This window comes from Artibeus jamaicensis, unplaced genomic scaffold (genome assembly GCF_021234435.1).
Source record: "Artibeus jamaicensis isolate MK-2021 breed Jamaican fruit bat unplaced genomic scaffold, CSHL_Jam_final contig_327, whole genome shotgun sequence".
In the NCBI taxonomy this organism is placed as follows: Eukaryota; Metazoa; Chordata; class Mammalia; order Chiroptera; family Phyllostomidae; genus Artibeus; species Artibeus jamaicensis.
The window spans coordinates 4,699,901-4,716,569 of NW_026521772.1; the positions used below are offsets into that span (position 1 = coordinate 4,699,901).

General features: G+C 46.9%; 1 protein-coding gene across 1 annotated transcript in view; it reads right to left on the reverse strand.

The window, feature by feature from the left end:
• Positions 1 to 15,912, reverse strand: part of STX6 (syntaxin 6) — a 29,410-nt gene extending 13,498 nt beyond the window's left edge. Inside the window, exons 1-4 of the mRNA XM_037145641.2 lie at positions 15,644 to 15,912; positions 6,526 to 6,695; positions 4,719 to 4,813; positions 1,415 to 1,477 (exon numbers count right to left, since the gene is read on the reverse strand). Of these exons, the coding sequence (XP_037001536.2) occupies positions 1,415 to 1,477; positions 4,719 to 4,813; positions 6,526 to 6,695; positions 15,644 to 15,678 (363 nt within the window). The 5' untranslated portion in view covers positions 15,679 to 15,912. The remainder of the gene's footprint in view (positions 1 to 1,414; positions 1,478 to 4,718; positions 4,814 to 6,525; positions 6,696 to 15,643) is intronic.
• Positions 15,913 to 16,669: the final 757 nt, after the last annotated feature.

Below are 16,669 nucleotides of genomic sequence, written 5' to 3' on the forward strand. Positions count from 1 at the left end.
ATTCTGAGGCGGTTATGGGAGGAAGATCGGGATGTCGGGGAGCTTCAGGCAGAGCGGGCCTACGTCTAATTAGGAGGCTGGGTAGTGACCGACTTGGGTACGAAGGCGACCAAGGAAGGGATCTTGCGGATGGCTCTGCCCCAAGCTGGACTTGGGTCAAGATTTGAAACATCTGCTGGCTCTGCTACAGCGACTCTAGGGGCTCGAGATGCAGATTTTATTTGTTCACCCGGTTACACTATCCGGTTAGACTAGGGAGACAGACAGGCGTTGCTACGTCACCGTCACAAGGCCGGCAGACAGGAAGGGAAAACCAACAGTGACTCGAAAAAGGAAACGCAGCGGCAGGAACCGGGGAGGCGGAGCCAGGTCACTCTGGCCCCGCCTCCTCACTACGCTTTGATGTTTGATTTCAAATTAGTGGGTCGGGCTGCACCCACAGGTACAAAGCAGGAATTTGCATCATAAACCGATCCCCAGTTAGTTAAAAATGCTGAGCTGACTTCTTAAGAGTCTACGAAATGGACTACTGGAAACTTTATGTAGTCTGAATAAAATTTAAATCAAATCTATATTCTAGGGGAGTATTGTATATTGCTTTAAAAAGACTGTACTTTTTACCTGTTGGAAAGGAACTTCTGTCAGTTATCAAAGTGTCTAATTTAAAAAATGTGCCCCAAACCCAAGAACTGCCCTCTTGTCGCTTTTTTTTTAGATGGGCCACCACCGTCTGTGCTTTGGTTTCTGAAATTTATGAGGTTTCATAATTTATTTGTGATAACTAATAAAAACTGGACCTCACCTCAAAAAAAGATTAAAATGAAAAGTTTAACACATTAAATTCATACACATTTAAGATTCCTCAGATGCCTTTCATTCTATTTTAAATTTCATAAAGTTTCAACCATGAAGTATCTAGTGAGTTCTATCGGGTAGACCATGTAGTAACAGCTAGAAATCAACAACACTACCACCACCACCAAAACCAAAAAAGCATGACGCAATCCATCCTTACCATCAAGGGGCCTGGAGTCCAGCAGAGAAAGAGACAAGTAGCTAAGCAATTACAGCCCTTAGCAGAACCTGGCACACAGAATGTGCCCAGCAGGTGCAGAGTAAATGGCTGTGTGGTAAGAACTAGACGAGTAAGCACTGGCCCCCTGTGAAACCCAGAGGAGAGAGGCAGAGGGTGGGAGGGATGGAGGGATGGAGGGATGGAGGGAGGGCAGGCCAGGGACGGCCCACAGTAGAGCTGGGGCTGGCCTCTCACCAAACCTGCCGGCCTCCCCCCAGGCTCAGTATGCACAGGGCTTCTGCTTGATCACACGTTCCCCAGATGTCAGCATTTTAAAATTCCAGTATGTAACCGTGTGTCTTCTTTGATTTGGTACCGCAGATTTGGATGCTTGCTCACCTGTCTGTTTCTCCTTTCAGCCAACGCCTGCGCAGAGGAAGCTGACATCTGGTCCTTCATGTCCTAATGAGGTAAGGAGAAGACCAAGAGCAAATGAACATCCTCAGATGAGACAAAGTCATGGTCAACATTTTGTGCATTAGCAAATTACACGTAATTTGTTCATTTTTTAAAACAAGAAGACAGCATTCTTTGACTTTTTTTAGTTTCAAAAGGAACTAAAGAGACAATGTCCTTTTACAAAACAGGTAACCTGGGTACTAAAGTTATAATTTCTTAGAAGATTTTGTTTATTTGTTTTTAGAGAGAGGGGAAGGGAAGGAGAAAGAAAGAGAGAAACATGGATGCGAGAGAGAAACCCACATGGCTTGCCTCTCGTTCATGCCTCCACCAGGACCAAATCCTCAACCCAGGCATGTGCCCTGACTGGGAATCGAACTGGTGATCCTTTGCTTTGCGGGATGACACCCAACCAATGCCACATGGGTAGGGCACGGGTACTGAATTTAACTAGATGAGAAGAGGAAAGGAATATGCCAGAAGCACCATTAAACACTCACGCACATTATCACTGAATTTTCACGAAGCACCTGGGAAGCTGCTGCTCTCTCTTGTTTACAATTGAGGACACTGAGCTCCAGACGGGCTCAAGGCACTTTCTCGAGGCCACATGGTCAGAAAATGGCAACCTGGGGGCTCAGGCACAAACGCCTGAGCTCAAGGGCCAGCGTCTTCAAGTGAAATACACGTGACAAGCCATGCACTTTAGGGTAATTACCACTAAGCACCCGGAAAAGCTCTCAAATACTGATGCAACGAGCAGGTCACTTATTTTATTGGAGTTGGATTCATGTGAAGTATAGACCATTTCTAACACCAGAGTGAATTTCCAGAGTGGCATCAGAAATAATTTTGTATGGAAAGAAAAATGAATGGACCCGTTACATACAGTGAAAAAAAACAAAAACACTTTGTTAAATAGGAGCCAATTTGCTGTCATAATAACCACAATCCAATATACTTTAAAATGATTTGATGTGAATACAAAATTATTGTGATTTAATTTTTCTTAAAGGCTGGCAAAATACTTTATAATTTTCTTTTGGCCAGTAGACTGCTTTACAGATGCAAATGGTGAGCTATGCAGCTTTTAGAAACTCCTCCCAAGACCCGTGGCAAGTGACCAGCAGCATTTGCAGGTGCTCCTGGGGTGGGAGGGGGGGTGGGGGTCTGAGTAACAACCACGCGGCTTCCTCCTCTTCTACACGACCTCATTAGACTTCATTCCCATCAAAATGAGAAGGATGGAAGCCCTAGCGTATTCAGTGGGATCTTATATATGGCCGAGGCAGGTTTAGGTCTCAGCTCCAAAAGCTGCAACATTATGACGTGTGGATTTGACTTAGAATGCTTCTTCCAAAGACTGCACTTTACACAATGCTTCTGATATTACAAACACAAACTTTGAATTCTACTTCCAACTATGCCAACTAATTTAACATTCAATATATTAACCTCTGAATTTCAATTTGCAAAATTTACAAGTGCAACCTTGCAGAAAGAACGACTCTAATGAATAAGGTCGAGAAATACATGCTTCACCCTGGCCGGTGTGGCTCGGCTGGAGCACTGTCCCATAACCGAGGTGACTGGTTCAGTTCCTGGTTAGGGCGCATGCCTGGGTTGCAGGTTTGATCCCCAGTTGGCGTTTGTGCAGAAGGCAATCAATCAACGTTTCTCTCACATCAATGTCTCTCCTTCCCTCTGCCTCTCCCTTCCCCTCTCTCGAATGAGAATAAAATAAACCTTTCAAAAAAAGTTCTTAAAAAAAATATGCAGCCCTGGCTGGTGTAGCTCAGTGGGTTGAGTGCGGGCCTGCGAACCAGACAACCTCGGTTCGATTCCCAGTCAGGGCACATGCCTGGGTTGCAGGCCGGTTCCCTGCAGGCCACTTCCCAGCAGGGGATGCACAAAAGGCAACCGTATGTTGATGTTTCTCTCCCTCTCTCCTTCCCTTCCCCTCTAAAGGAAAATAAATGAAATTTTAAAAAATATGCTTCACTAGAAGGTACCATTTTAAATGCCAACATCTACATAAGTGTCCTTCAGAAAATCTATTACAAAAAATAAAAAAGCAAACCAGATTTATAAAATAAATAATGGGGGAGTTGCTTACCTTACCAAAAAATACCTCATCGACCCATGGAGCTCCCTTACCAGAATAGCTTTCTGAACTGGCTAGAAATGAGGACTGTCTGGTCCAAAGGCTCGTTACAGAGATGGGGGCCCAGGGCTCCATACACGCTACTGCCCCACCGAAGGGTTTATTTGTACACAGTTGAGGTATCTGTGCACAGAAAGGCAGCTGATGCGCAAAACTAGGAACGAGAATAAAGTTCCGTGGTAACCTACCATTTGAAAAAATTTCCAAAGGAAATCACATGGTATAAAGCCTTTGGCAAACATATACCCAGGTTCCTGCCTAAGATGACTCCTACAAAGCCATATGTTAGCGCTGATATGATCCCAAGTTTCTTTATGCAAGGAAGCTGCTTTCTAGGGCATATGTTAAAGACAGCTGGTTGTCTTACATCTACTTATGCTAATCAGACGGCTTAGCCGTACACTTCCAAAATACAAACGTATCTTAACGACACGAGATTTTACTCAACTGATACTTTCGCTTGGCTTCTAAACAATAGGTTATTTTCTAAATAATCTGAGACTACACATGTGTTCACTTGCCCTCGTTTTTGCACTCGGAGAGTGCCCGCTTGCTCTGGGTGACTCCCGGAAGCCTGTCGAACGCTGGCACCTGGAAATGTCAGTAACATGGGCGGAGAGAGTTCCAAAGCTGAAACTCAGACGGCGAGAGGCCGATATCCAACCCCAGAAGAGTTCCTCTTCACAATGCAAAGTGATTACAAATCCATCAAGAAACCAAATGGTTTCTGCAACAGCAATTCTTCCTTTGGCCCAGAAACAGCACCGAGAGAAATAACAAGGAGAGAGAGAACTAAACAGGTTTGGAGGGGCGGGGGGCACGGACAAGTAGACACAACTGAAGCAAAGCTTCCCAGAGCCAGCAGCAGGCTCTTGCTTCTGCTCTGAGAAACAGTCCCGACCATGAGACTGAAGACAGACTTCTGTTTTTCCAGCTAGAGAAATTCTAAGTGGGAAACTGGCATTTAATTCACGTGAAGAAGCGGCTTCAGAGGGGATGTATTAGTTTGCAATTAAGGAAAGCGTTCTGAGAAGCTCAGCCACTTCCACACAAAGAGGACGATAAGGTCACACTCCTTACCCTGACAACTTGCCGAGTACTTGTGATGAAGGATTTTCGTATGCTCAACTCGGTTGCATCGAGATTGAATTTCCTAGGATTTGCTTCCACGATGCGTGGGTCAAAGAGTCAAGGCAAAGCCGTGTCATCATCAAAAGCCTAACAACCCCCCCCCCATCATTTTAAAGCGCAGAATTTTTCACAGGTGAGCAGTAAGGTCTGGCCCAACATTTCTGAAGACAGTCAACTCTACACCAGTCAGCCTCAGACTTCCCGTGCCCACCGCTGCAGGGGACCCCGGTGCCCCAGGGCCTGGACAGCTGCCGGGTTAGGAGCTGGGGGCCTGGCTGCGCTCTTCCAGGGGCCTGACAGCACTTTGTGTCTATTCTTTTTCGACTCCAGATCACCTTGCCCATGACGGCTTTTGCAAGCCTCTTGCATTTACCATTCCAAACCGTTCCACTAATGTGGAGAAGCTAACCCTGCTTCTTAATCTAGAGATGGAGGCCTCTCAGCAAAGCTCCCCCATCTCCTCACCCCAGGCGGGTCCTGCCAGCCCACGGCAGACACTCTCACACGGCTCTCTGGACTGTTCTCTCAGAGTCTGCAGTACACGTCTGTGCTAGTCTGACTAATGTCTGTCCCCCTGAGCCCCCCCCCCACCTCGCACTGTAAATTCCACAAGGGCTGGTTCGCTGTTTTGCTTATCAATGCAATCTTGGCAACTAACGAAATGTGCAGCACGTGATATGCTCAGTAACTGAATATTTATTGCAACTTGTGTCTTCTTTCTCTGATAATTTCTCTCTCCCCAATCTTTTTCTCTTCCCTCCTGTCTCAAGGGAAAATGTAAATGTATCTTCCTGTAACTGTGCTTTCGATCCCACCCCCTCACATTTTGTTCCATTCATTTTAGAAAACACACTTGTCTTTTAATAATTTAGAAGGAGCCGGGGTCATTACGATTAATAGAAATGATGCAGTTCACACATCAACTGTGTATGAGCCTGTGCTGACTAGGGAGTGACCCTGACAATCTGATTCCTTTGATGTTTTATCTCACTTAGAAAATAAACAAAACAGAACATCAGACCAGACAACTGGCACGTCTTCAATCTAAAGTTCTGATTCAGTGGGATGTTTCCAGTGGAAACGGCCATGCCGTTTCAGCTTTTACAGTCCTCTGGTCTGTCAGTCAGGTCGGCAGACTCAGTTCACATCAACAGCATCACTTAGCATGATACAGTGGGTGTGCTTTTACTGAGTGCTGCTTCCCGAAAAAAGGGGCCTCAACAATGGACACTGGCGCGATCACATCACTTCCTGAACAGGGAAAAGCCAGTCTACAAAAGGATTGCCTTTGGCCTCTAATTACCCACATCTCTAATGCAACACTCATATATACGTGCGCACCTGGATGTAGTGCCAACTACTAACACTTGTACAGAAACTCACTGGGCTGGGCACCATTCTAGACTCTTCACCTGTTAAACTTGCGACAACCTTAGGAACCAGGTACTGTTGTTATCCGGACTTTCTACTGGATGGACACGGAGGCACAGGGCACCTGAACACCCGCCTGACTGCAGGGACCGAGCACATAACCACTGCGCTGGCTGCCCCGAGTCACAGGATCTGCCACCGTGTAAAACTTTGGCCACTCCACCTTAGTTCCTAGGCAATTATGTTAAGTGTGTCATGGTCCAAATAAAAACAACATCGATAAATTACGAAAGGAACTGCCTAATCTACGTGCTTGAAACCGGCCGACGGACACTTGCTCCTCCGCCCCCTGCCCCAAAGGGCACAGGAGCACCGACAAGGATATTGATGGTTTCGTCGAGGTCCTCTAGGTCCCACTCGATGCTCCGCAGGTTGTTTCTCAGCTCGTTGGTGGTCCAGTCGATCTCCTCCCTGGTGGCCGTGGAGGGGTCCTGGAGGAGCTCTGTCCATCTCTGAAACAGCCCCTGGGCAGTGTTGACGGCCTTCTGCACCTCTCTGTAATCAAGGTGGGGGAGGGGAGGGGTCACAGACCGCATGCTCCAGGACCCAGCCTGCGCATGGCCTAAGTGAGCATTTACGGTCACACACCGCCCTCGGCAGCAGCCACCATTCCGAAAAGTGTACGAAAGTCTTTACAGAAGGCTCTTCACGGGCAAATATCAAAGTTCAAAACTTTAAAGTAACAGTCTAAGTATTATGTTCTCAGCTGAGGTCCAGAATCAAATAGCCATTATTTAAGCAGATATAATAATCAAGTGTGTTTGAGAAGGACAAACTTTAATTATGCTCCAAACAGACTGGGCTAAAAGCAGTAGTAGAGGCAACCCTACGAATGAACTAAAGGGCCATTAACATTCCCACGTGCAGCCACTGGGTGGGACAGTGATTTACATCAGATGGAAAAGTCCCAGTACAGCTTTTCTTTTCCTGGAGCGGAGTGTGGGGGAGGCAAGAAGGGTGGAGGAAGGGTTACTCTTACTCAGCTAATCTTTTAGAGGTTAGTATTTTTATTTGGGACATTTAAAAACCCCCAATCTCACGAGATGATTTCCCGACATTATCAGCTTTAACTGCATCCACTTTCCGGGGCTAAGCAAGGCTGTTGAGCAGACCGGTGTGTTGCTTGGTTGGAGGGGGACTAGGCCATAGGTGGTATGGTCTGGTATTCTTTTAGATCGGATATTGTCACAATGTTTTCAAAAGTATCCTTACCCTGACTGGGTCAATATCCGACATTTAAATGTTATCATATAACACTACCATATATAAAAGCCAAAAAAACAGAGTCATTTTATAATCACATGGTCTCTTGTGTACAGAGATAATGACTGCACTGCTCCCGATCTAAGGGGTCTGTTTTGGTTCTTCTGTGATTTCCTAACCAGTTCTCCTGTGTATTCAGTCAGGGTGTTTGCTGTCTGGCACTTTAAAACGGAATTTGCACGCATCCTTTTCCCGCTGACATTTCAAGTACCAGAAGAGAAAGCATGAACAAAAATGAAGCAAAGTGTCTGACAATATTTCGTCTGGAAGAGAGCAAAAAGGCTGAGTGTTAAAGCGCAGACTCCACATGGCCACGGGGCCACGGGGCCACGGCTGAATAAATCACTGAGCTCCACGGTCCGCAATGCATCTACAAGGTATGTTCCCGTCCAGTTTACATCCTGGGCAAGTCCCCTCCTTGTTCCTCTCATGTCGGTCTCTACTTCAGTACAATGAGAAACTCTGTTTGCGACAAAGAGGGGAAGGGCTAAGGCAGTGAGATGTAAATCCACTGCCTTTGCTCCTCACTGAGGTTTCTGGCTGATGTGGTGGACAAAGAGGTGTGTGTATGATTCCCATTATACAAGACACTTGGCTTATTTGTAAGTGTGAGCATCACGTATGATAATGGAAGGCAATTAAAGAGGGATCTATAACAACATCTCATTTTAAAGAATATAAAATTTATCAGTTCTGTAAAGTAAATATGAATTCCTTTTTGAGAACCAGGAACCTCAAATCTAAGTAGCCGGGCTAGGGAACACCACTTTCTCCGCCACCAGTCCACAGCTATCAAGCTGGGATCGGGTTTTCCTAAGTAGCAATCCATGTGTTTTTTTCTTTTTTTGGTCTGGGGGACTGCTTTGTACTCTTCAAAATTATTGAAAACTCCAAAGAACTTAAATTATATAGAAATTCACACATATGTAAAAATAACTATTAATTAAAAATTACAATGAGCATACATGTTAACATCCTTTTGTAAAAGCTAACTTTTAAAAAATTAGAAGAATGGCACTGTTTAATATTTTTATTTTTTTCAAATCTCTTTAATATCTGGTTTAACAAGAGACAGGTGGCTTCTCAGGTCTGATTTTATATTCAGTCTCTTGATACACATTTTGGTTGAGTGTATGATGAAAATCCGGCCTCCTATAATTCTGTAGTTGGGAGAGGGAAGGCTATTTTAATAGTTTCTGCACATAACTGTGGACCAAAACACGACAGATGGCAGTTTCTCAAAGGCTGCAATGCGGAACCTGAAACTTTATCAGTGACTTTTTGAACCATCGTACACAACAGCCTACCGCCCTGTCTTGTCTGCTGAGCAGATCTTTTACCCACGTGGGATTTTATAACATCGTGGACTGGTCACGTAGACAGTACTACTTTACCGAATGTCACCGATCTTTCGAACGCTGGCTCAGTCCATCACACAACATCCAAAATCATCTTATCACCCTCAATCTCACCAAAAACACTTAAGTATCGAAAATATGTAAGATCACAGCAGTTGATGTAAGCTTACCAAAATTCAATTCTAAGGGAGGGGGGCTTTAATTTTGCCATCAGCAAAAATACTGTCAGGTGTTTTCCACGAAGTGACAGGATTGCCCCATTTATTATAAAGAAAGTATCTCAAGTATTTTTTTAGACAATTTTGAGATTTGAGAACATAGGCAAGTCTGAAAAATCAGTTTCTCAGTTATTCTTTCAAGTGAAAATGAGATTCTGTGTGGGGAAGAACTACATATTTACGCTTTTCCTAGACACAACCACCTTATTCCACAAGAGAGCAAAAGTGCTTTATATGTGCGCTCATCCAGCCACACAGAACACAAAACCGTGTGTGAAGACAGGGGGAAAACCTCTACAAATCACACATCTGACTAGTGACCTATCTAGAAGATATTTTTAAAACTCTCAAAACTTAACAAGGAAACAAACTCGATTTTAAAAAAGGGCAAAAGATCTGAACAGTCAGTCACTTCACCACAGAAGACAGAGACAACTAAGCACATGAAAAGATGCTCAGAATCATTAGTCACCAGGAAAGTGCAAATTCAACCCACCAGGAGATACCAGTACATACTTACTGTGGCACAGCTTAAAGAGGAAAACAGATGCCCACCCCGACAATGCCAAGTGCTGACCAGGCGGTAGAGAACCTGGAACTTGCGTGTGTTACTGGTGGACATGCAAAATGGTGCAGTCACTTTGGAAAACAGTTCGGCCGTTTCTCAAAATTAGGCGTACACTTACCAAATGACCCCCAAATCCCACCCCTAGGTGGGTAAACAGTACTTTTGCAATTACTCTGATCTGTTAAAAAAAAAAAAAAAAGCTGTCTTTACTGAGTTACCTACTGGTTCATACAATTTTGACCTCAACCTGCTCCCGCTTCCACAGCTGCCCTGGGATGGCTCTACCGCCACCAGCAACCGCAGGTCAGAGTCGAGAGTGACTTGAATGCATCATCGTTTTCCATGTAGCTGACACTACAGCCTTCATACCTGTGTTCTTGAACTCCTACTTCCTTTGTGACACTGTGCTCTTCCAGTTTCTACCGATTTTCTGCCCACTCTTCCTCCACTTGGTTCCCGTGTTTCTTCCTCAGCAGTGTTTACAGTGTCTAGGTAGATGCTCGTCCACACCCACACGTTCAGCTGACGACTCCCCAACTGCATTTCCACCCCTAACCACCCACCCAGGATTAACTCTGACATTTTTAGCTGCCTACAGGATCATTCCATCTGCTTCAAACCAAACAATGTCCTCCCTACAAAAAAGGCAAGTATTCAAACAAAAAGATAAAACAGGTTAAAAATCTGCTTCCTTCTCTAACTTCCCCACTTTAGTAAACAGTGCCACTATTTTCCAAGATTCAAAACTTGTCTAGACAAGCGTCATCTTTGACTCTTCCTCTTCTCACCTTGCACAACCTCTGCTTTAGCCCAATCACTGGGTTTTAGACGTGCAAGGCACTTCCCAGATAACCAGTCTGCACTCACTGAGCAGGTAAGGGAGCTGGGCTTCAGCCACCTTGGCTGCGTGCCTCCCGCTCTTCTGACTCTGAGTACAGGGCACCTCTCACCGCTGAGACCTGTTCTGTTCCCTCGTTGCCAGGCCCCGGCAGATGGATTTTCTATGTGGACTCAGAAGACCTGGGTTTGAGCCCTGAAAAGCTGCTCAACCACAGGCAAGGGAATAGCGACTGCTAGTGAACACTGCCTCCCGATTAAGAATTCATGGTAGGAAACAGATTAAATTTAAACTCCTCAGCAGGGTATTCCATGCCTCCTCGTCCCTGAACTGGCCAACTTTAATATCCAACCTGATTTCTCACTAAAACAAACTTGATTTCAGTTGGCAGGCCGTCTTCCCTCCCTCCCTCCCTCGGCTCATTCCTGGCTCTAGACTTGTGTGTGGACTTCCCCAGCCCCCGAGAGTCCTCACACCTCTGCGAATGGAAAGCAGACATTTCCTTTTAAGGCCCAGATTGGACCCTACTTGCGTCACTGAAGTGTCCTTGACCAACATCCCCACTCAGGTCTTTCCTTTTTTCAAACTCCACAGCATCTCAGCTGTATTCCAGAATCTCGCACACAATGCATATTGTCTTTCCCCTACTCTGCCCGCACTCTGCAGAGTTCTCCAAACGAGACTACAATTTCAGGAGCCAATACATTTATAACCAATGTTTGCAAAGTCGTTTTTACCATGAAACATCTGATTCTGATTTTTAAAAAGTGGGAAGTGAGACCTGATTTACATTCCACTGCACTGGACCTAACTTCCCCTGCGAACTGGAATGAATCTTTCTCAGTGACCATACCAATAAACAGTGTCTTCTCAGCACTGTGAACAGGGTGGACCATGCTTGGCTTTAAAGGGCTCAGAGTTGAACAGGTTCTATGTACAGACAAGAGCTGCTGAGGAGACAATACCACGCGACACACACCACCTCACTCATCTGCTCACGTCTGCCGTCACGGCAACACTGGCCCGTAGCCGAGATCCTGGAAATGAAACGGTGATGGGAGAGGACGTGGACATGGACCAGGGTAGAGGAACCAGCAGCAGAGTGCTGGAGACAGCCCAGTGATGGCACCAGTAGGACCCGATGACCAAGTGGACACAGGACTGAAGGAGAGGTGGAGTCAGGAGTGATGAGGGCTGCGGGGAGGATGGGCCGGTCAGGCGTTTACAAGAAGTGGAAGAAGAAAAAGAGGAGAAAACTCTTGAGGGGGCGTGGAGGACAGAGCCGTGTCATAGTGACGGTGCGGGGCGAGCAGAGACACACACACGTGCCTGCGGCAGCGGGAACGGTGAAGGGCACCCAGTGAGAACACACACAGGACCGACCAGGGCCGCTAGGCTGATGAGATGGGTGAGAGGACAGGCGGCCCAGAGGCGGTTCGCGGAGCTGGGGGGCGGAGTGTGGGCGGGGGGCGTGAATTACCCCACAGCGTGTGCGCCACGGTGGGCGTCTGCACCAGCCAGGGCCACATTTGCCCTAAGAGGCATCCCCCAGCCCCCGGGTTGTGGCTTTTCTCCTCTGTGCTCTGGACGAGACTTCCATGGTATCAAAAATGAGCCTCAAACCCAGGCATTTGTCACTGCGTCTTTGAGACAACTTTCTAACTGGTCTCCTTTTCAATCTTTCTCTGCACCAATGTCTCTAACACTACTACCAAATCAACGTTCCTAAAACCCTAATTTCATGGCATTTCTCTGCTTTAAAAGCCTCCAGTGGCCTCAAGATGAGAGTCTCCTTGGTGCTTTTCTACCTGGTCCTGTGAAGTGTTAACAGTATGAGGAGAATGAGGCCGTTCAGACTTGAGTCCTGGGTCTGCGCTTACTGCTGTGTAGCCCTGGGCAAGTGCTTAACCCCTCTGTGCCACCTCAGCTCTTCACACCTAAAATGTGGCCAGTGCCCACATCCCAGAGCTGCTCTTAGGAAGTGACAAGTCTTACTTAGCACACAACGCCTGGCATAGGAGTTGCATCCTTTAAATGTTGGCCATTGCTATTATTACCTGCCTCCCCCCCAAATGCCCCACTCCACGGGGATGTCTGCCTTGATGACTTCGACACAAACCGTGCTCCTCTCAGGGCCTCAGCGGTGGGCACTCCCGCCATGAGCAACCCCCCACTACCCGACAGCACTCATTCACCACGTGTGCTCCACAGCCAAGGTGCGGGCTAGAAATACAGCGAAATAAACAGTCCCAACCCCCAGGGCTCAGAGTCGAATAATGAAAGAGGAAGAGGTGCCATAATGTGCTGCTGGTGCCCAGGGAAGCACTTCCTGGAGACCGTGCGGATGCTGGTGCTGGGTCTCGAAAGCCGAGTGGTCAAATCAAGGGCAGAGCAGGGCCATGTGGAGTAGGGGCATCCAATGCTGTGGTCATGGTCCCTGTGCTGGGTCAAGGAGTCCTGAGAGTCCCTGGAACTCTGAGAGGAGGCAGGCGGAGTGAGAGGAGGCAGAGGAAGCCTGGCCCACCGAGGTCATGAAGGGTCAGGGCTCTATTCTGTAGGCAACAGGCAGCCACTCAGTGGCATCGGGCAGGGAGTCCTCGCTTGGGCTGTGCGCTGCCCGGTGTGGAAGCCGCATGTGGCCACCGAGGGCTTGAAATGCGCTAGTGTGACTGAGGAGCTAGAATTTTAATTTCAATTAATTTAAGTCTAGAAACTAATACAGAATTCAGTTACTGGAAACTTTTCAAGTATGCTTGGAACAACTTGGGTATGTGAATCTACGTTCTCAACTCTAAATTTAATAAACTCTAAAAAGAGATAAGTATTTCTGACGACAACTGGCATCCAAATTGAGATGTGCTGTAAGTGTAAAATACACACCAGATTTTGAAGATTTAGTACAAAAAAAGTAAAATATCTCATTAATAATCTTTATTGGTCAATCACGGGTTGAAATATTTTGAACCTATTAGATTGAAGAGGACAGTAAAATTCATTTTCCCTCTTCATTTTTACTTTTTAACGTGGCTACCAAGCGATGAAAAATGGCGTATGAGGTTCACACTGTGTAATATTTTGGATAGCACTGATCCAGTCCAGCCAACGGCACACGTAAGAGGCTAGAGGCTGGGGGCAGGAAGACCAATTAGAAGCTCTCTGATAAAAATCCAGATGAGACAGGCCTAAATGATCAAACTTCCACCCATCTTCAAAATCTATCCAAGACTTGATGCCACCTCCGAGCGCGTTTCCAATCAACCATCCTGAATGAGTCACCCTTCTCTGAACTCCTGGGGCACTTATCTTCCTTGGCATTCACTTCAGCACGTAATCATTCACCCCCTGTCATTTCTACTGAAGTTTCGAGGTCAGTGTTGCCCCGCTTAGACTATCAGCTCCTAGGGTAAGGACCACAATTTAGGTGTCTTTAATCTTTCCACACTGTGTGATGCATTTTCGGTACTTTTAATAAACAGAGGTACATGGCTTCCCAAAGAGTCCATCACACATACAGTCTGGAGACACCCATGTGGCTAACTTTACCTTTGCACAGCAGAAGACAGTGAGTCTCATTTCCTTAAGACACATTAAGGAGAATAAAATGATGTCCAAACCAACCCAAGACTCCAGGCCAATGTACCAGTAAAGCAGTTATATCTAGTTGGTGAGCAAACACTGGGAGACAGTATTGGATACAGGAAAAAATACAATGTCAAGATGGCAGAGCAATTTAGCATTTTCATACATTCCATTAAAAATCAGACAAAAATTGTCTGATTCTCTCTCTCTGGTCTCTACTGCCAGGGACAACCTTTGCCACTTATGCACTAAGAACTTTCATTCAGGGGGAAAACACACAACTTTAACCTTTAAAAATTAATCCCTAAATCAAACCTTCTAATAACACATTTTCTAGGTAGAGAGCCACATTTTACTAGAAAAAAGACAAACAAAAAAACGCTACAACTTAACATTTTCCTATCTAAGTTAAAGTAAGGTGAAGAAAAACCTTTCTAGGGAACTGTTAAGAAGTGTATAAATATATTTTACTGTATCGTGGATAATAAAGTATTTCACCTAAAGCATCGTTTAAATTTTCTAAGAACACTTAAAAAAATTAAACACTCAGGCACCTGGTCAACTTTCACCACTACAGAAATAGGAAGCTAGCAGTAACTAGTTGAAAGCAAAGGGACACTGACTCTATGGTTATTAGTACTGATCTGGGAACTTTGTACTTCTCAGATTTGTTTGTTTGACACTTAACACATAAAGCTGACAAGCTGTAACAACACCAGAATCCATCTTTCTTGCATTTGTTTAATGGCTACAAAACTGATACAGTGACAACGTGCAATTCAAGTTTCTATCTCCAAACAATCCAGCAATCAAAGATGGAGTCAGGTCAGCTCAAAGGGAAAAACAAGTGGGCAAACCTGTCAAATAGCCGGGGTGAAATCAGGGAGTTGAAAAGAAAGCACTCATTTCCTTTAGTACTGTGGGAAAATCCCGGTGCTAACAGAAAGCCGAGCAAAGTTTTGTTTGGCTGATTTCATTTTGTTTTCCTTCCAACATCATCACTGAGCATGAACGACTGCTTTCCTCCCGTCCCATTACTCAGTAAAAACTCCCCCACTGAACTGAGCTGTCTTCCGGAGCCGGCTCCCCAGCCTCCCAGGTCCACGCCGCCCCCGCCTCCCAGCCTGCGAACGTGCTGGGACGCCTCCGGGCTGGTTGTGGTCCCACCAGTCTGCGGGCCAGCGTTCCGATCTCAGTGGACAATGGGAACTCACCCCCGTCAAAGCCAACTACAAAGCTCAGGAGGGCCATTTCCCTTTTCCTGCCAGATGCTGTTTTCCCTCCTTCGAAGTAAGGCCCGTGCTCTACTATAGCCCCAGTTGGGCTGGGACCCGTGTCTCCCTCCCCACCTGCAGAGCTGCTGAATTCAACCCCCACACAAGTTACACAGCGCACAAGCCAAAGGGTACCCCCTCCCCAGGGGTTTGGTTGGGGGCACGGATTTCACAGTCCAGGTAGGTCATATCTCTGGACACTTGGTCGTAGCCCTGAAGGCTAAGCCGTCCCTACTGTCCCCTCCCCAGCCTCAACTTGTCTCCCCTCCCCCTCCAGCACAGAGAATGGGGAGGTGCGGGGCAGGCAACGTCACCTCCTCCAGTGGAGCCCTCGGCGACACTCACCCTTTCACCACAAAGAAGGGGTCCTCCATGGACATGGCGTCCGGGCCCCCGGCCGCCTCCCGCCTGCACAGTGCACAGGGCGCCCGCGCCCTCCGATCCTCCCTTGCCCACCTCCCACAGCCACCGGAGCTTCAGCCCCGGGAGACCCAGTGCAGTGGCGCGGGCGCAGGCCGAGGGCGCTCGGGACCGCCTCTGGTCCAGCACTCTGGGGGACCAAAGACCGAATCCCTGACTCTGGTGCCGGCCCCCTCCGGTGCCTCCTCCCCCGGCTCTAACAGGCGCGTCCGCAGGCCTGACCCCGCCCCCGGGATCCAAGGCCTGGGCCAACCACCAGCGTTGCCTGCTGCACCACTTCCGCACCCGCGCTCACGTGAGCGGAGCCTGCTCCGCCCCTTCGTGGGCGGGGCTTTACGTCACTGAGCCCTGGAGGCGGGACTTTGGGGGGAGTCTTGACCCACCTCCCAGGATTCAGGGGGAGGAGCCGCTTGTTCTTTCTTAAGAAGACAGGTAGGTGTTTAGGATTCACGATAGTACCTGATGTGCACAATCCTGTTACCTTTCCTCTATGTACTTTTACTTGATTTTGATAACGTGATTTATAAATCTCGTCCTCGACTTACAGTAAAGCGTGCTCATCATATACATGATCTGACTATACAATGTCGCACAACTTATTTAGGTCTTACCCTGTATCCGGACACACACTAAAAAGTAATTATGCAGTATCTTGATATTGTGTGAGTGTCGGAGGAGGTATTATTACTCCCATTTTGTACACGAGAAAAGTCAGAGTGCTTTCAAGATTTCCCGTAGTCACACAGCCGGGACAGGGCGGAGTCACAGATTCTGCGCACTTTCCACCACACTGGGCTGTATTTTCTTCTGCTGAGCATTCTGCAAGGAACCAGTAACATAGTTGTTGTTGTTTTTTTCATACAATGGTATGGTGCGTCCTGAGAGAGAGAGCAACTCTGAAGGACAAAGAAGGGGCCAGGTATGGCAACTTCCTCTCAGCGGTGGTTCAAG